General features: G+C 44.9%; 1 protein-coding gene and 1 pseudogene across 1 annotated transcript in view; one reads left to right on the top strand and one right to left on the bottom strand.

Moving 5' to 3' along the window:
- Positions 1-20,866, bottom strand: part of LOC123516403 (4'-phosphopantetheine phosphatase-like) — a 504,510-nt gene that overhangs the window by 478,672 nt on the left and 4,972 nt on the right. Inside the window, exon 3 of the mRNA XM_045275659.1 lies at positions 12,308-12,476. Coding sequence (XP_045131594.1) covers positions 12,308-12,476 — 169 coding nt within the window. The remainder of the gene's footprint in view (positions 1-12,307; positions 12,477-20,866) is intronic.
- LOC123517185 lies at positions 2,030-5,944 on the top strand (annotated as a pseudogene).

The raw sequence follows: 20,866 nt of genomic DNA, 5'->3' as shown, positions 1-20,866 counted from the left end.
CTCAAACTAAATTCATCTGTGCTGTTTATCTCTCCCCTACCTCTTCTGACTAAAATAAATTCTTCGACAACTTAACTTCTAAAGTGGAGCACTTTCTGTCCCTCTACCCTTTCGCTGAGATTTCCATTCTTGGAGATTTCAATGTTCACCACCAGCTTTGGCTTTCCTCTCCCTTCACTGACCTCCTACGACTTCTATCCTTCTCTCTGCAACTTTATCTCAAGTTTCCTTTCCGACCGTTCTATTGCTGCTGTGGTAGATGGCTACTGTTCTTCTCTTAAATCTATTAATAGTGGTGTTCCTCAGGGTTCTGTCTTGTCACCCACTCTCTTTCTATTATTCATTAATGACCTTCTTAACCAAAATTCTTGCCCTATCCACTCCTACACTGATGATACCACCCTACATCTTTCCATGTTCTTTCAGAGATGACCAACCCTTCAGGAAGTCAACAGATCAGGCGGGGACACCACAGAACGCCTGACTTCCGATCTTTCTAAGATTTCCGATTGGGGCAGAGAAAATCTAGTAGTTTTCAATGCCTCAAAAACTCAATTCCTCCGTCTATCAACTCGGCACAACCTTCCAGACAACTATCCCTCTTCTTCAATGACACTCAACTGTCTCCCTCTTCCACAATGAATATCCTCGGTCTGTCCTTTGCTCATAATCTTAACTGGAAACTTCACATCTCATCTCTTGCTAAAACAGCTTCTATGAAGTTAGGTGTTCTGAGGTGTCTCCGCCAGTTTTTCTCGCCCCTCCAACTGCTTACTCTGTATAAGGGCCTTATCCGTCCCTGTATGGAGTACTCTTCGCATGTTTGGGGGGGTTCCAGTCACACAGTTTTGCTTGATAGGGTGGAATCAAAAGCTCTTCATCTCATCAACTCCCCTCCTCTCTCTAACTGTCTTCAGCCTCTTTCTCACTGCTGAAATGTTGTATCCCTTTCTATCTTTTATCGCTATTTTCATGGTAACTGTTCTACTGATCTTGCTAACTGCATGCCTCCCCTTCTCCTGCGGCCTAACTGCACAAGGCTTTCTTCTTCCTCTCATCCCTATTCTGTCCAACTCTCTAATGAAAAAGTTAACCAGTACTCTCAATCATTCATCCCTTTCACTGGTAAACTCTGGAACTCCCTCCTTGCATCTGTATTTCCGAATTCTTATAACTTGTCTTCTTTTAAGAGGGAGGTATCGAGGTATTTGCTCCCCTAATTTTGGCTGACGGTTTTGGCACTTTTTAAACTTTTTAGAGAGCCAGCACTCAAGCGGGCCTTCTTTAACTTTGTTTTTTTTGCCCTTGGCTGGCCCTCTTCCCTACGTAAAAAAAGAAAAAAAAAAAAAATCTCACTTCAACACACTAATAATGACTCAGGTAATGTCCAGTTCAGCAGTGAAACAGCAGATTGCCATGACGCTGCTGATGGCACCTTCTTAACCCTCACATTTACTAGAGAAGCAGGTATCTAATATGTTATCATTCGATCATTCTCCAGGAAGTCATTATTTTATACACAATCATTTAATGTGCTTTCATTCATTGTTTTCTTACCCATTTGGGTTATGTACATGTTTTTTCTCAATTTATAAGGGGTTGGGAGAGAAAATTCCACGTATCCGGATATTTTGCATATCAGCCAGGGCCTTGGCTTCTATAATCTGGATATGCGAGCAATTACTGTATCAAAATTTAGACTTTATTTCCACACCACCCAATGGCATAAAAGTCTTTTCTTTCTTTAACCTACTGTGGACTGATGGAGTGTTGTTGGCTCACTACCACTCGTTTGTGGTTGAATTGGTGTGGTTTATCCCCCAGACTGACATGGCTCTTGCCGGCAGCTATGAGAGGAGGCGACGTTTTCCAGGCTAGCCAGCGCAGCGGCAGACGGAGACCAGCCACCATACACACCACTACCCCTGTTCTGTCCAGCGAAGATTGTGTGCGAGGTCGTGCCGCAGGGGAGGCATGAGCGACGGGATCAAGCACTAGGAGCCAGTGTGGGCGAGTTGTGGGCCCTTACGAGTGCGTGGGACTCCCTACATGTGTTGCCGCCGTGCCAGTGGAGGAGATGGCCATGAGAGGAGGGAGACACAATGTTGGAGACGTGTGATCACCAAGATTGTGGTGCCTGCTGTGCTGCTAGTTCTGTGCTCTGTAAATAAACTGCAATTGGGAGAACAGTGTTTCGAGTTACGCCCTGCCACAAGCTATCTAGGCATTATGGCAGACCAGCCCTCCCTTGATCTGAGACTGATACCGGAGTACGACGGCTCAGGCGCGCAGTCAGTGGTGGAATGGATAGAAAAGCTCGAGCTCATCTGTAAGCTGCGCAACGTCAGTGATGTGGCCAGTTTTATCCTTCTGCGTCTGTCGGGAGGTGCATTCGCCGTATACTTGAAGCTTGCAGAGGTGGACAGGAAGAAAGTTGAGAAGATCAAGGCGGCGCTTGTGGGCGCTTTTGCCGTGGATTCGTATATCGCATACGAACAGTTCATCTGCCGGAAACTACAAGCTGGTGAGAGTCCGGATGTCTTTTTGGCAGAGTTACGCCGCCTGGCATCACTGTTCGGAGGCATGTCCGAGAAGGGACTCGCCTGTGCTTTCGTCGCTGGTCTTCCGGAAGGCATCAGGCAACTACTGAGAGCGGGCTCGCGGATGGAGACACTTGACCTGCCTCAAATCCTGGCGCGGACGAGGGCAGTGGTCCATGACGACGGTGCCGGTGGTGTCCATGAAGTATGTCTCGGCGCCAGGGCTGGGAATACGGACATTGGCCCAGATCAACGGCGTTTCGTCTGCAATTGTGTGAACCACTTTGCCAGAGACTGCTTGGCTCGTCAAGACACCTATAGCGGCAGGAGCCAGAGGAGCGCTGGACGCACTTCAAGACGTGGTGTGAGATGCTACCGCTGTGGTGTCCTGGGCCACATCGCGTTGGCATGCCCGGGAAACGACCGTGGAGGGGAGGCGTCAGCGCCAGCCTCCTCTCTGGACAAGCAGTGAATGAGGCGCTACCCATCGCGGAGGTGTGGCTGGACAGGAACCGGCGCAAAGTACTGGTGGACACTGGGTGCTCGCGGTGCGTAGCTCACGTCTCGTGCTGCAAAAAGTGGAGGAAAGATGTGGTTATTTTGACCATAAGCGGTGAGGAGCAGAAATGCGAGGGTACGGGTGTCGTGCGCCTCCAACTTGACAGCGGTGCCTCTGTTGACGTAAAAGTGTTTGTGGTGAGTGACAAGCCCCTGGGGTTCCCGTTCGTGTTAGGGATGAACGGTGTTGTGGCGTTGGGGGGAGTTGCTGTCAATGCGCATCGGCAAGTACGGTTCGGTGTCGAGGACGCGCCGATCTGCGCGGCTGCCGGCGCTACCACTGACATACAAGTGGATGAACAGGACTTCAGTGTTGCCTATGATACTGCAAGTAACACCTGGACGGCGGCGTGGAAGTGGTCGTGGGGAGACGAGCCCGGCGTCTTGCTGAAGGAGTACGCTGTGCCAAGTGAAATAAGATCGCGGTATGAGGAGGAGGTGGATAAGTGGATAACAGACGGATGGTTGGTGCCGCACGACGAGTACAAGCACGGTCCTGCAAAAGGACTGATTCCTCTTATGGCAGTTGTGCAGCACAACAAAGGAAAGGTGAGGCCTGTTCTTGACTTCAGGGAGCTGAACACTCATATAAACACCTACACGGCAGATTCTGATGTCTGCGCCGACAGACTAAGAGAGTGGCGGAAGTAAGGTAAGAATGTGTCCATCATAGATCTTAAGCATGCCTACTTACAAGTGCACATTCACGAGTCGCTCTGGCCATATCAGACTGTTATGTATAAAAGGCGAAAGTACTGCCTCACATGTCTAGGTTTTGGTCTGAACGTCACCCCCTTAATAATGAAGACTGTCCTTAGCTCTGCGTTATCACAAGACCCTGACGTGAAACGTGGGACTTCGGCCTACATTGATGACGTCTACGTTAACAAGGACATCGTCACGGCTCGTCGGGTGGCGGAGCACCTTCATCGCTACGGCCTAACCACCAAGGCTTATGAGCGCGTTACAGAGGGCGCTCGAGTGCTGAGCCTGAGGGTCTGGGGGGAGAGTGGCATGCTGCTCTGGGGACGTGATGGCAAGGTGAGTGGTGTGCCTACCCGCCTGACGCAGCGAACAGCTTTTTCTTACTGCGGCAAGTTAACTGGCCATTTTCCAGTGTGTGGGTGGCTGAGAGCGGCAGCGGCCTACGTGAAAAGAAGAGCTAACGCGGCTACGCACACCTGGGATGACATCATCGTCGATGCCGGCCTGCGAAGTATCCTGGAGGAAATAGCAGGGAAGGTACTGAAGGACAACCCTGTTCGAGGAAGATGGGATGTAGGAGGAACAGAGGCAAAAGTGTGGGTGGATGCTAGCTCCTTAGCTATGGGAGCAGCAGTCGAGGTGGAAGGTAAGATCGTCGAGGACGCCTGCTGGTTGCGTCCTGACGGCGTCAGCCACATCAACATGGCTGAACTTGATGCGGTCATCAAAGGACTCAACCTTGCTCTGGCATGGAAGATGAGTAAGGTTGAATTGGTGACTGATTCCTCTACTGTCCACCGCCGGATTAACGACTGCCTCACTGGACGAGCAAGGCTAAAAACAAAAGCTGCCAGCGAGATGCTGATTCGCCGACGACTCGAGATCGTGATGTCTCTGGTTAAGGAGTGCGGACTCGTCTTCACAGTGTCTCTGGTGCCCTCAAGCGAGAACAAGGCAGATGTCCTCACCCGCGTGCCACAGCGATGGTTAAGGACGTCCGCGGCCAACGTCATGGAACCACCGCCAGTGTGTGCGGCAGCTGTCGAAACGCCCCTTGACCAATTAGTGACAGACATCCACCATTCCCGTGGCCACCCTGGGGTAAGAAGAACGCTGTACTTTGTAAACGAGTCAACGCGGCAGTGACGAAAGGACAGGTGCGTGCTGTTGTCGCTTCCTGCCAGATATGCCAGTCTATAGACCCAGCGCCAGTGAAGTGGAGTAAAGGCAACCTGTCGGTGGAGGGCATCTGGCAGCGGGTTGGGATGGATATCACGCACTGTAGAGGAAGGTCATATCTCACGCTCATCGACTGCGGGCCTTCGCTTCACCATCTGGCGCCCGCTGAGGCTACAAACGAGCGATAACATCATCGAGCAGTTGGAAGCAGTTTTCTGTGAGCGGGGCTCGGACGAGATTCTGACTGACAATGACACCGCCTTCCGCAGCAAATTGTTCGCTCAGTTTGCCTTGCGTTGGAACGTGAATATGCACTTCCGGGGAGCGTATTCACCGTCTGGAAATGGTGTCGTTGAGAGGTGTCACAGGACAGTGAAGGTCATCGCGGCAAGAAAAGGATGCTCCATAGCAGAAGCGGTGTACCTCTACAACATCACGCCCGGGGATGACTGCTCGCCTACCTCTGCGCCTGCAAACATGTTGTACGGGTATTCGGTGAGAGTGCGGGGAGAAGACACGAGCATAAGCAACCCTGCAGTAGAAAACAACCCTCACCATGTAGGAGAAGAAGTTTGGGTAAAGCCTCCCGGCGTGCGCTGCGACGAGCAATACAAAGAGGGCGTCGTGACTGGAGTGGTATCGGATCAAGTCGCCGAAGTTGATGGTACACCTTGTCATGTTCGTGATCTGCAACATCGCGTTTCGCCACCAAGACACCAGGACAGAGTAGTAGGCAACTCGGACAATAACTGCGAGGATCTGGTGGTTACGTTTCCTACTCCAGAAGAGCAGCGTGAGGAGAAGGACCTGGAGAGAAACGGTGAAGATGTTGGGAGTGTGGTGCTGAGGCGTTCTGCTAGAATCAAACAATCTACCAGGTGTCTGCTGTGTGATTGAGGGCTTGTGGGAGATGGGTGACTGAGTGCCTGGGTGATTTAGATATCGGGGGAGTGTGGACTGACGGAGTGTTGTTGGCTCACTACCGCTCGTTTGTGGTTGAATTGGGGTGGTTTACCCCCCAGACTGACGTGGCTCTTGCCGGCAGCTATGAGAGGAGGCGACGTTTTCCAGGCTAGCCAGCGCAGCGGCAGACGGAGACCAGCCGCCATACACACCACTACCCCTGTTCTGTCCAGCGAAGATTGTGTGCGAGGTCGTGCCGCAGGGGAGGCACGAGCGACGGGATCAAGCACGAGGAGCCAGTGTGGGCGAGTTGTGGGCCCTTACGAGTGCGTGGGACTCCCTACATGTGTTGCCGCCGTGCCAGTGGAGGAGACGGCCATGAGAGGAGGAAGACACGACGTTGGAGACGTGTGATCACCAAGATTGTGGTGCCTGCTGTGCTGCTAGTTCTGTGCTCTGTAAATAAACTGCAATTGGGAGAACAGTGTTTTGAGTTACGCCCTGCCACACCTACCATATTAATATATTATCAACTAAGGAACTGAAAACAATGCTATATACAAAGATAAATGTTATTGTACCTATACAGTATCTCACATTTAAAATGGATGAGAAAGATAGATTTTAAAATAAACATACATATATTTTGAGTGCATACATATATCCGATTTACGACCGTGTCGACTTATGACCGGTTGGTCGTAACCGATCTAAGTCATAACTCGGATGGTGCCCCCAAGAAATTCATAGGGGTATTAAGCAGGGTTAAATCATTCATGTTAGAAATTTGCCAAAGACAATCTGTGTCCTCTGGTAAGTTATTTATTGCCAAAGTGGCCCTGTCCTCTGCCTCCTCTACTGCGAAGATTACCTCTGTAGTTGCTGGTTCCAGAACCTCTACTCCCTTTCCGAAATGTATAAGTATTATTCCTCTTCATTCTGAATCGTTTAGGATTAATATGTTTTTGATTTTCCTTGAATTGTTTAACCATATCCACAATGTTGGTTTAAAACAATTTGTCACCAGTTATGTGTTTATCTTTGACAGTTTTCTGGAGAGATTTGGCTTTTAGTTTATCAGTGATAAGATCCCTTCTCATTAAATTTAGATAATTAAAAACTGGTAAGAGCATGCCAAGGCTGTCATTGATGTCTTTATATGATTCCAAAATAGAAGGGACCTGTGAATTTGCATGTTTGTCAACATATCTAATGAGAGGAATGAGAGCTTTACCCAACAGTGAATTTGTTTGAGCCAATTTATTTTCCATCCTGCGATGTTGATAATCAAGAGTGGAGAGGGCATTAGCATCAGATTCTGGAACCTTTAATTCTTTAATATTGGATGGAATAGACCATTGATCAGCTAACAGTCTGGCTTTTTGGTCATCAGGAATCATGTGCAAATAAACTCTAATTTTCTTTGCTAAGGTCTCTGTAACAGGAGCACCATCAGCCTCATCAAAGTCAAAAGCAGCACCCAGACTGCGACCAATGGCCACATGTTGGTCAGTTGTGACAGAAAAACCTAAAAAATCCTCTCCTGAACTGGTGGAAGCCCCAACATTAACCTGTGATGACATTTGGGAGGGTTGTAGGGCGTATGGGTACAAAGCCCCACTATTAGGAGTCTGGGAGACATCCTGAGACACATTAGGATTGTTTATAGCATGTATATCATCATCATTATCACTATTCACATCACTGTCACTGCTATCAGCTGGCATCTGCCCCACCGTCCCTTTTTCCAGAGCTCGCTCTAAAGCTGGTAATATTTTCTGCACCACCGAATTGCAGAACTGATCGTCCGGGTCAGGGGCCTGAGAAGGGCCCGGAACGACGGTGGAAGGGACCGATGGGTTACTGGGGCCTTCCTCCTCACTGTCTGAAGAAAGACGAGCCACCTTGGAAGGCGGCTGGGCCTGGCCATCTCTTAGAGAAGCACGAGAGCGTCGTCAAGCCCCGCTCTCCATCACGCCAACAGAAAGAACACCACCTGAGAAGGAGGCGATCTCGGCGTGACAACAGAACGGATGTTTGATGGCTATGTCAAACAGACATTGTATAAAGGGGCAAGCAATGTAAATAAGACAAAAATCCCCATACATACCACCCCGAACAGGGCTTGAGGCAGAGGAGCAAGACGCAGGCAACCACACTAGGTAGTGCCTGTGGCTAGCGACACCAACGGGTCACCACAGCTGTTGTCAGCACGATTTACAAAAAAATGACGTGCTTGTCTCGTTAACACCTGCCAAAATAAGCAGTGTAATAACCTCTGTGCCCCAAACAGGCCAAAGTGCAGTGAAGAAGGACACCTTATCAAAGGGACGCCAAACATCAACGCCAACTAGCGGCCGTCAGAGCGAAAGGCGGCAGACGTCTGAGCACAAGAAAGGCGCACCAAGTACTAAGCTCTAGATTCGCGCACTGCTAGTCATGCATGACTTCACGCAACAACTGGGCAGATAGCTTAGGAGGAACTCCGATCATCGCACACTTACCAAGGTAAGTTACGATGATCTCATAATTCCTAAATATACAGCGCGATACGCTGTGTGTTGCTATCCAACAACTGTGCAACTCTAATTGTCAAAGTAGATGATATGTTTCCTTAGTCAACATTCGTCTGTGGTTCGTGTGATTGCATTTGAATTTTCTTTCACCCTCCCTCACGGGCCTTTTTTGTGAATGCGTGAGCTTACCATTGTGCCCTGTTACTACCTATCATGGGACCTAGGAAACTAATTAGTAAGGCCCAAATCTCAGTCATTTGTGCCTCAGTGAGGGAGAAAAAGTCAAATCAAGACACTGCCGTGAACACTGGCAAAGGTCTCAGAATTGTTCAATGTTGGACCAAAATTGACAGAGTACATGAGACTTACCGTAGGTCAGTTGAAATGTACTCAAAGTTTTACGAAGCTAGTCCCCGTCAGCTTAAAGTAGCCTTCACATGAGATGACACCCCACAACCTTGCACTTCAGTATTTGTAGCGTACAATGCACCACAGGAAAAAAGAGGCCCCCACAGAACACAAGATCCTCACATGGGAGGAAGGACAAATTGAACCAAGGGGAGGGACAGGAAGGCATGTGAAGACTACTTTAAGCAGACGGGAACTAGCTTCGTAAAACTTCGAGTACATTTCAACTGACCTACGGTAAGTCTCATGTACTCTGTCAATTTTCCGTCAGCCAGCCCCGTCTGCTAAGTAGCGCTTCCCATGAGGTTTTGAAGCCCTGTGGGGGTCGTACCGTGAGAACCAAACAAATGGGAGAATTGAGAACCCCCAAAGTAGGAGGGGATAGAAAACACTCAACACAAAATGCCATTTATTACATAACCAATAACAACAAAGAATGAACATAATCTGAACCCCAACTTAAGCTAACACAGCCTGTTGAAATACATCCCCAACACAGGCAATTGATTTGTCATAGTGTCTGGTGAAAGTGGCCTCCTGTGATCAACCTGCTGTCGCCATAATGTGTGCCACAGGAACCGCCATAGCCTTGGCCCTGGATGCCGCTGCCGGCTGGACACTACCCACAGTATATCTCGCAACATCCACCCCAGACAGATGCAGCACAGATCAAATCCACCGTGCGATAGTGTCCCGCAAAACAGGCCGATGAGGTTTAATAAAACTGAAGAGCTGCAAAGACTGGCTTCATCATCTTGGTAAAGAGCCTTGGGCCCTCAGAAACGCCGTTTGCCAAGCAGGTGAAGCGGAAAACTCTACCCTGCCACCAAAAGCAGAGGAACCGCTGCTGCTCCTCAGCAATCGGAACTGAGTAATAAGCATGGCTCAAGTCAACCGAAGCCATGAAGTCCCCACGGCCGATCAGCCTCACTGCTTGCTCAAAAGTTTCCATTTTGAAGTGTTTGTAAGCAATATGTACATTAAGTTTCTCTAGGTTAGGGATCATCTGAAACTCACCATTCGGCTTACGCCTCAAAAAAATTGGAGAGAGGACCTGACCAAACTGCGGAGGAGTAAGTGCAATAACCCCTAAACCTAACAGTTTAGAAACCTCCTGATCAATGACAAGGCATTCCTCCCTAGTAAAGACATATTCCACACAGTCATAAAAGAGAAGAGTAACATTAGGAACATCAATGTCCAGGTGGCAGTGGGTAACAATGTCAAGAACATGGGGATCAGTAGTGATTTCATGCCATGCATGCAAAAAATTTTTAAGTTAGCCAGCAACAAAAGGAGAACCTGCCTGATTTAATGCCGGGGCTTGCTGTGTCCCCGGCCCCTGAAGATTTTTTGGCTCAGAGGGCTGGCGAGGGTAGGGAGACCGAGAGTACCCCGTAGAGCTGAACCGACACTGCCCGTAAGGATGGAACCAGGCAGAGAAACCTCTCGGCAGCACCCGGCTCTGGAATGGACGGCCAGCAGCACACCTGAAAGCGCCAGGCCTCCCACCAGTGGAAGATCTTCTGTTGGAGAATTTACCCTTCAGCTGGTCAGCCTCCTCGATCTGCCTGGTGAACCGTGAGACGTCATCCCCAAACAGGAACCGTGTCATTGGAGCACAGATGAGCATACTTCTGGTTGATCTCACATTTTATGATAAAGTGCCTGGCCAGGTTGTTGCGATGGTTAGCATTCCCAAGCAGGGCCAAAGCACCATTAAGCAGACCAACCTCCCGGGCCACCAGAGTTGCCTTCCTCTTGCGCGAAGTTGTCCAGCACGGTGAGGGACTTAACCACGCCCCCCTGAGCAAGTCCTTGCCAACATCCATCATGCGAGACTCGGCCTGCTTGGCGTCCGGCTTCAGCGCCTCCAACACCTGAGAGTTACACTCAACAGGTTCCAAGGCGGGGCAGTTATCAGGTCTCTTGGTGGCGTCGTCCTCCAGCACCTCCTTGTAGTCTTCTTCACGCATCCCATTACCAAAAAGATGATTTACCATCTCCGCGACATGGGCCTCCACGTCTGGCGCAACACACTCCACGGGACCATAGGCCTTGGCTGCCCGCAACAACACACTGCGGACTGGTGACTCGGCCAACTCGCCCTCTTCATAGGCCTCGTCGTCAATGGGCCTAAAGCCAGAGAAATCTGACGCCGAGCCAGCACCACCATGTTGGAGATCCACCGGAGAAGGAAGGGCCCGGCCAGACAAACCACTGACGTGGCCCAAGTCGGGGGACGGCTCAGCCTTGGCAGGAGTGGGGGAGTCCATCCTGCTCAGCTGCCCCTCAGCCTTTAACCTGGCCATATCGCCATGTAGCTCGGTGATAGCATCCACTAAAATTGACCAAGGAGTAGGGGTGGAGGTGGAGTCCTCTCCAGCCAGGGAGGGAGAGAGGGGCGAATGTGGAGAAGCAGCTGTGTCCGCCATCAAAGCAGACGACACAGCGCCACGGCGCACGGTCACCCTTTTTGCTATGGCGCCATTTAGAGTGCTTTCCTTTATGCTTGTACCCCACCGAGCAGGAAGTCCTTGCACTCAAGTGTCCATCCTCAGAGGACATGCCCCTCCGCCCTGCCTGCCTGCCTTCCCGAGGACCGCCCTCCATACTTGACATGGCGACGGCAGGGAAGAACAGCAACGGGAGGTAAACAAACCACAGGAGGACATGTAGGGGCAATAACCCGTTCCTGCTGGGGAGGAAAATGGGGGCAGGACACTTCCTCAAGCTAAATAGCATCACCGGCCTTACCCAGGTTGGGGCAGGGGGAAGCCTGAAGAGAGTACAGGCGAGAACGTCCGTCCAGTGCAAAGGTCGCTGAGCTACTGAAGTGCAAGGTTGTAGGGCGTCATCTCATTGGAAGCGCTACTTAGCAGACGGAGCTGGCTGACGTAAAATTTATCGTGAGGGAGGAAGAGACGCTTCGCCACCACCTTACAAGCCTGAACGGCGTGAGCGCAGTGTGAGCCAGAGAACTCTGAACATTATTCGAAGACAGCTTGAGGCCAACCCTCCCACACACAGCAAGGAACTTTAGGCTAGGAACCGTCTGTGCTGGGTGGGATGAGTGAAAGGAGTGTGCGGAGATATGTGAAAGGCGACATGGGATAACGGAGTTGCTACGCAGTTTCAAAACCCTGCTTCAGTCATGATTACCTTAATAGTAGGCAAGCAGTTTGTGTCTCAGCACAAAGATTAAGACTTAGGTAACTGTCATAGGGTACGTTGGTCAGATGAGGCAAGCTTTCAGATTACAGACAACCAGAGAAACCGTGTTTACCCCAGACCCAGTAGTAACTGTCATGATCCACGCTACACAACACACACATTAAAATCCAGATTCTTTGATGGTGTGGAGTTGTTTTTTTACTATGGTCTTAAAAAAATAGTGTTTTTGCCTAAGAATGTTTGTATTAACCAAAATAACTACTTTGAGCTAATTCTAGATCAAGTACCAAGTTATCAATGATATAATCACATTCAAATTCATACCATATATATCCTTCACCAGTAGGTCAACATTGCGATGGTCACCTTCACTTGCTAGCTGAAGGAGCTCATCAAAACCTTTGGCTTTGGTGAGTAGTGATCCCAGGCCCCAGAAGGTTCCACCTCCCATACTGGTGCCTCCAATTCTTTCATATTTGTCATCAGCCTCTACCTGCAGTACATAATATGATCATCAATTACATGTTTAACACATATTTCATGTACCTAACCTATTATATTTACAGGAAAACTGTACATCCTGCACATGTTATCAAGAAACAATATACAAATTTTACTTTTTTAAATGATACTATTTTGAAGCTCTATTTGTATGTTATTTCAAATTGTAATATACTGTGCAAAGTACATATTCACAATCTGTGAATTTACATATTCATGATTTTTTCCCCCAAAGGGACAAAAGTAAAACTAAAAGGGATTTTCAGAGCATAACTCTATCCTATCCATTGGCCATTAAAATCATAAAAAATAACAATTAACCAAGCATCAACCATGAGTTGTCTCGTAATTCAAATAGATTTATTATATTTAGATAGTCATAACATTTTCATATAATATTGAAGACATCAAACAATTTCACCTTCTTTGTAAGATTTTTTTACCTTTCTTGGATATCTATTACACTTTGCAACAGCCAATACATCATGCCCATCAAAATTACAAAAAAAAGGTGATACTATTTCATTCAGAAGAGCAGTTGCAAGGATGTCACACTGTTTACCTTTTGTTTACCAAATGTCAAAATTATTTTGAAGAACTATTTGTATGTTATTTCAAATTGTAATACACTATGCCAAGTATTCACAATCTGTTGATTTACATATTCATAGATTCTCTTATAAGGTACAAAAGCAAAAATAAAAAAAGATTTTCACAGCACAGCTCTGCTCTATCCATTGGCCATCAACATCATCAAAAATAACATCTAACCAAACTTCAATCACCAGGTATACTACTGTAATTTATATAAACTTCTTATAGTTAGGTAGTCAATAACATCTTCATATAATGTTGAAGACTTATCAAGCAATTTCACCTTCTATGTGTACTATTTGCTACCACCACTGTACTATGTGTACTAAGCTTAACTCCTCTCATACAGTACAACTCATACTCTCTCTGTCTTCCCTGGGACAAGTGAAAACCAAAAGGGGAAAAATATATTAAATTTTAATGATATATAAAAGTTACAAAAATATAACTTTCTCTTTTGTTAGCAATGCCCTTACATAAACCAATATTGCTATGAACACGTCATTCACATACTCATCCTAACACTAACCTAACTAACTTGGCACGTGGCATATGTGGGGACTAAGGACAATGGAAACAACTCAACTGCCAGGTCTGGTGCATTTGTGGCATCCCTCTCACCTTCACTTCTCACACATTCTCATCTCTCTCTCTCTCTCTCTCTCTCTCTCTCTCTTGGAGTCTCCAGAGCTAGCAGTACACGCAGAGGATGTTTGACAGACAAGGGCTGGTCTCCCACTATATGTGTCAAGTGGTCTAGTGATGGATGACCAAACTAGTTAACTTTAACCAGCCCACAAGGTAGTGGCCATCTACTGCGTAGCACTCTCCGGATCACGTTGGCTAATGCCTAGTGGCATCCCACCACTGCCACCAATGTACTATGTGTACCTTAACTCCTTTCATACAGTACAGAACTCTTATTCTTACTCTCTCTGTCCTCCCTCACACATGGCCTATATGAAGACTAGGGACACTGGAAACAACTCAACTAGCGGGTCTGGTGCGCCAGGTGTCTTCCTCACCTCTGCTCCTCACACAGTCATATCTCTCTCTCTCTCTCTCTCTCTCTCTCTCTCTCTCTTTTTAAGTCTCCAGAGCCAGCAGTACATGTGATGGTCTCCCTGCACCAGTGAGGACAGATTCCATGTGGTGTCTATATGGCGACAAGGAGCACCTGGTGCTGTCTTACCTCCATACATGTCAAGTGGTGAATATGAGGCTGAGCTTACCCACATGCTCGTTTTTATAACCTCAGTCATGTCACCAATCTTTATATATATAGTTCCTACCTTTGTTATTAGTTCCCCCACAACTAGTATTTCCTGCTCTAAAAGCAATAATACATTTAATAATCATATGAGAGTAAAGAGTATAAGGATTTCGTAGTGGATCCTTAAAAAAAAAAATCTCATTGTATATATTTAGCTGCCGCAACATTTTCAAGGTTCTTTACCATTTTTTATATTTAATAGTATGCTCTGCAAAAGCCAAATACATCATGCCTATCAAACCCTAAAAAAGGTAATACTCTCATAATGATCAAAACTGTATGAAACATTCCATGAAGCATTTCTACCCCACTACGATTCACATTCAAACTGTGTGAGCGTGAGTTTCATGTTGGACTCGAGGTGACAGGTCATTCCCTCCTCAAAGAGGATTACAAACCTAGACCTCCATAATGGCCGCAAGCATGTTCCGACCTGTCTAACAAGCCTGCATCAACCCTCTTATCAGATACAATGGCACATCTGTGTATACTTAGGATAAGTCTGTTGGAATATGGAACATAAAGGGTAATATTTGTTGTTTATTCCAGCAGATCTTGCGATGTCTGGCAGGTAGAAGTTAATTTGACCCAACTCAAAGAATACAATGAGATAGGTTAAGGGAATACCACAGTCTGTGTGGTACTGTATATGCAGTGTAGGGAGTACTGTGTGTGTGTGTATGTGTGTGTGTGTGTGTGTGTGTGTGTGTGTGTGTGTGTGTGTGTGTGTGTGTGTGTGTGTGTGTGTGTGTGTGTGTATTTATTTACCTAGTTGTAGTTTTACAGGGCCTGGGCTTTATGCTCGTGTGGTCCCGTCTCCATATCTACACTTATCCAATTTTTCTTTAAAACTATGTACACTCTTTGCTGACACCACTTCCTCACTCAAACTGTTCCAAGTCTCAACACATCTTTGCGGGAAACTAAATTTTTTAACATCTCTCAGACATCGTCCCTTCCTTAGTTTCTTACTATGCGATCTTGTGATTCTAAAGTCATATTCTTCTCTCAGGATCAGTTTCTCATTATCCACTTCATCCATTCCGTTAATCAATTTATAAACTTGTATCAGATCCCCTCTCTCTCTTCTCTGCTCCAAGGTTGGTAGATCCATTGTTTTTAGTCTCTCCTCATATGACATCCCTTTGAATTCTGGAACCATTCTTGTAGCCATTTTTTGTAGTCTCTAATTTTCTTATGTGTTTCTTTTATGGGAGTCCACACAACTCCTGCATATTCCAATCTAGGTCTTATTTTAGTACTTATCAATTTCTTCATCATTTCCTTGTCCATATAGTGAAATGCTACTCCAATATTCCTTAGCAAATTATACGTCTCTCTGAAAATTCTATCAATATGGCTTACCGGTTGATTATTTTTTTCCATTGTCACTCCCAAGTCCTTTTCCTTTTTTACTTTTTCTAGTTCTACTCCATCTCCCATCTTATAGATACCCACTGGTCGTCTTTCACTTTTTCCCATTTCCATGACATGGCTTTTGTCCACATTGCATTCCATCTCCCATTTTTTGCTCCATTTCCAGATCTTGTTTAAGTCTTCCTGTAGTATTTCACAATCCTCTTTTTGTTTAATGACTCTGCACAGTTTCGCATCGACCGCAAACAGATTTATGTAGCTGTTCACTCCCTCTGGTATGTCATTTATATATATATATCTACTGTTCTCCACTTGGACTTCATATCTTTAACTATCGTCCTTATTTCTCTCCCCCTTAAGTAATTCTTCATCCATCTCAATGTGCTTCCTTTTAAGCCACCCTTCTCTAACTTCCATAGTAATCTTTCATGTGGCACTTTATCCAAAGCCTTTTTTAGATCTAAATAAATACAGTCAACCCATCCCTCTCTCTCTTGTACTCTATCAACTATTCTAGAGTAGAAACTCAATAAATTTGTCACACACGACCGACCTTTTCTAAAACCAAATTGGCTATTTGATAATATTTTGTTGTCTTCAAGAAACTCAATCCATTGCTTCTTTATTACTTTTCACACATCTTGCATATTACACTAGTTAGTGATACCGGTCTGTAATTTAAAGGTTCTTCCTTCCTTCCGCTCTTATATATGGGAACCACCTCAGCTCTTTTCCATTCCACTGGCACTGTTCCATTTTCTATTGAGCATTTTATGATGTTGTATATTGGACTTGCTAGTTCTTCCCTACATTCTTTCAGTATTCTGCCTGAGACTTCATCCGGTCCCATTGCCTTTTCCTCATCCAATTCCGTCATCAACTTTTTATTTCAAGCTTGGTTACTTTAATCTCTTTCATATAGACAGTCTCTCTATTACCCTGTGGTCTTTCAAATTTGGATTCCTTAGTAAAGACCTCATGAAATTTACTATTTAACAGTTCTGCCATACTTTTGGGTCTTCCACCATTCCGTTTTCTCCTTTTAACCTTTCTATTGTTTCTTTTTGTCTTATTTTTCCATTTATGAATCTGTAGAACAATTTTGGTTGTTCCTTACATTTTTCGACAATGTCCTTTTCATAGTTCCTTTCTTCTTCCTTTCTCACCTTAGCATATTCATTTCTTGCTGTTTTGAAGTTTTCCTTATTTTCTGGATTTCTGTTTCTTCTCCACCTTTTCCATGCTCCATCTCGTTTCTCCTTTGCCCTAACACATCTTGCATTAAACCAATCTTTCTTTCCTTCTTCTTTAGGTCTATATTTTGGAACATATTCCCTGATCCCAGTTTTGTATATTTCCAAAAATAAGTTATATTTCTCTTGAACCGTTAATGAGTTTTCCATCTCCTCCCAGTTTACGTTTTTAAAATAGTTCTTGAGATTCTCAACATCAGCCTTTCTGTAATTTAATCGGTCTCCTTTGTATGATTCATCTCTATCTTCCTTTCCTTCTTCTATATCCATCTCTAATATTACATGGTCACTCTTTCCCAATGGGCACTTGTGTATTTCACTGTTTGATCTGCTGCAGTCTCTGACGAGACAGCCAGACGTTACCCTCTCACGAGCTCAGAGCTCATTATTTCCGATCTTCGGATAGGCCTGAGACCAGGCACACACCACACACCGGGACAACAAGGTCACAACCCCTTGATTTACATCCCGTACCTACTCACTGCTAGGTGAACAGGGGCTACACGTGAAAGGAGACACACCCAAATATCTCCACCCGGCCGGGGAATCGAACTCCGGTCCTCTGGCTTGTGAAGCCAGCGCTCTAACCACTGAGCTACCGGGTGTGTGTGTGTGTGTGTGTGTATTCACCTAGTTGTATTCACCTAGTTGTAATTTTACAGGGCCTAGGTATCATACTCGTGTGGCCCCGTCTCCATATCTACACACATCCAACTTTCCTTTAAAACTATGCACACTCCTTGCTGACACCACCTCCTCACTCAAACCATTCCACACCTCCACACATCTTTGTGGGAAACTATATTTTTTCACATCCTTCAAGCATATTCCCTTGGTTATCTTTTTACTATGCAATCTTGTAGTTCTACTTAAGTTTTCCTCTCTCAACATCATTTGCTCATTATCCACTTCATCCAGTCCATTCAACAGTTTATAAACCTGTATTAAATCTCCTCTTTCTTTTCTTTGTTCCAAGGTAGGCAAATTCATTTCTTTTAATCTCTCCTCATAGGTCATTTCTGCCAATTCCGGAACCATTTTTGTTGCCATTCTCTGCAATCTCTCCAACTTCCTTATATGCTTCTTTTTATAAGGGGACCAAACCACTCCAGCATATTCCAATCTTGGTCTAATTACCATACTAATTAATTTCTTCATCATATCTTTATCCATATAATGGAAGGCTAATCCAATATTTTTATCAAATTATACGTTTCTCCAAACATCTTATCAATATGAGCCTCAAACTGCCCATGGTCTTGTATTATCACTCCCAAATCCTTTTCCTTTTCCACCTTTTTCAACACTACTTCTTCACCCATCTTATATGACCCTCTTGTCCGTCTTCCACTCTTCCCATCTCCATCACATGACTTTTGCTCAGATTAAATTCCATTTGCCACCTCTTGCTCCACTCCCAAATCTTATCCAGGTCTGCCTGTAAAATTTCACAATCTTCTTCACTCTTCACACACCTACACAACTTCGCATCATCCGCAAACAAATTAATATAACTGTTTACTCCCTCTGGCATGTCATTTATATATACCAGGAAAAGTATTGGTGCCAGCACTGAGCCTTGTGGGACTCCACTCTCCACCACCAACCAGTCCAACCTTGCATCCGTTATTACCATTCTCATCTCCCTCCATCTCAAGTAGTTTTCCATCCACTTTAACACTTTTCCTTTCAGTCCTCCATAAATCTCTACTTTCCATAACAATCTCTCGTGAGGTACCTTGTCAAAAGCTTTCTTTAAATCCAAATATACACAGTCCATCCATCCCTCTCTCTCTTGTATTTTGTCAACCACTCTTGAATAAAAGCTCAGTAGATTTGTTACACATGACCTCCCTTTCCTGAAGCCAAATTGATGATCCGATAATAACTTATGATCCTCCAGGAACCGTATCCAATATTTCTTTATCACCCTCTCACAAATCTTACCGACCACACTTGTTAGAGACACAGGTCTATAGTTAAGAGGCTCTTCCTTACTGCCTCCCTTATAAATGGGCACCACTTCAGCTCTCTTCCACTCTACTGGTACTTTCCCTGTTTCTAATGAGCACCTTATAATATCATATAATGGATTAATCAATTCTTCTCTACACTCCTTCAATAATTTTCCTGAAACTTCATCTGGTCCCATCGCTTTATCATCTTTAAGTTCCTCCAACATTTTATATAACTCCTTTTTAGGTATCTTAATGTCCTCCATGTGCACATTTCCTTGTACATTCTGTGGCTTTACAAACATTGTTTCTTTAGTAAATACTTGCTGAAACCTATTATTTAGCAATTCCGCTATATTCTTAGGGTCATCTACTATCCCTTGCTCTCCTTTTAATCTTTCAATGGACTCTCTCTTTTAAGTTTACCATTTATGAACCTGTAAAACAATTTTGGATGTTCCTTACTCTTGTCTACAATATCTTTTCAAATTTTCTTTCTTCCTCCTCCTTACCCTCACATACTCATTTCTTGCCACTCTATAATTCTCCTTATTTAGTATATTCCTGCTCTTTTTCCATCTTTTCCAAGCCACATCTCTCTTTTCCTTAGCCTTAACACAAGTTGCATTAAACCAATCCTTTCTTCCTTCCTCTCTTGGTTTATACTTTGGTACAAATTTCATAACTCCTTCTTTATAATATTTCATAAAATCTCATATTTCTTTTGCACTTCTCTGATTTGTAACATCTCCTCCCAATCTAATTTTCTGAAATAATTTTTCAAACTTTCTGTGTCCATCTTTCTATAATTCAATCTACCACTCCTGTATGTCTCGTCCTTCCTTCGCTGTGTTGTTGCTATCTGCATTTCCATAACCACATGATCACTCTTTCCCAAAGGACACTTGTATTGTATATCTCCACATAGGTACACTTCTCTTGTTAACATCAAATCCAGTCTAGCCGGTTCATCATCTCCTCTATATCTAGTATTTTCCTTCACCCTCTGTTCCATCATATTTTCCATCATTAGATTAAGAAATCTCTCTCCCATGCTTCTTCTCCAACACCACTTACTAGATTTTCCCAATCCACCTCCTTACAATTAAAATCTCCTACTAGTATCACCTTTCTTTTTCCAGATAATACACTTTCCAAACTCTGTAAAGTATCCTTGATCATATTGTCGTATTCCTTAATGTCCAAGAATTTTGTTTTAGGAGGTACATAGGTCACCATGATTATTAATTCTTTTCCATCACTTTTTATCCTTATGCTTATCACTTCTGCGTTGTTGTTCCCATACCAAACCTTATCCACATTTATTTATTTCTTCGTCATAATCATAACTCCTCCTCCACCTTTACTCTCCCTATCCTTTCTCCATATATTATATTTATTATCCAAATTTATCTTTGTTTTTTCATGCAATTCTGTCTCAGTCAAACACACGATATCAGGCTTCTCCACTATCATATAGTCTTGCAATTCCAATCTACTTGACAGTATCCCATCTATATTAGTATACATTACGGTCCACCCACTGCTCCCTCTAGGGGTTCCTCCATATTCCTTCTTTCCACATACCACTTTCTGATTTGTGTATTTACCTAGTTGTAGTTTTACAGGGCCTGGGCTTTATGCTCGTGTGGTCCCGTCTCCATATCTTCAGTTTTCTACACTTATCCAATTTTTCTTTAAAACTATGTACACTCTTTGCTGATACCACTTCCTCACTCAAACTGTTCCAAGTCTCAACACATCTTTGCGGGAAACTAAATTTTTTAACATCTCTCAGACATCGTCCCTTCCTTAGTTTCTTACTATGCGATCTTGTGCTTCTAAAGTCATATTCTTCTCTCAGGATCAGTTTCTCATTATCCACTTCATCCATTCCGTTAATCAATTTATAAACTTGTATCAGATCCCT

This window comes from Portunus trituberculatus, chromosome 41 (assembly GCF_017591435.1).
Source record: "Portunus trituberculatus isolate SZX2019 chromosome 41, ASM1759143v1, whole genome shotgun sequence".
NCBI classification, from domain to species: Eukaryota; Metazoa; Arthropoda; class Malacostraca; order Decapoda; family Portunidae; genus Portunus; species Portunus trituberculatus.
This window is presented reverse-complemented; position numbering and strand designations above follow the sequence as displayed.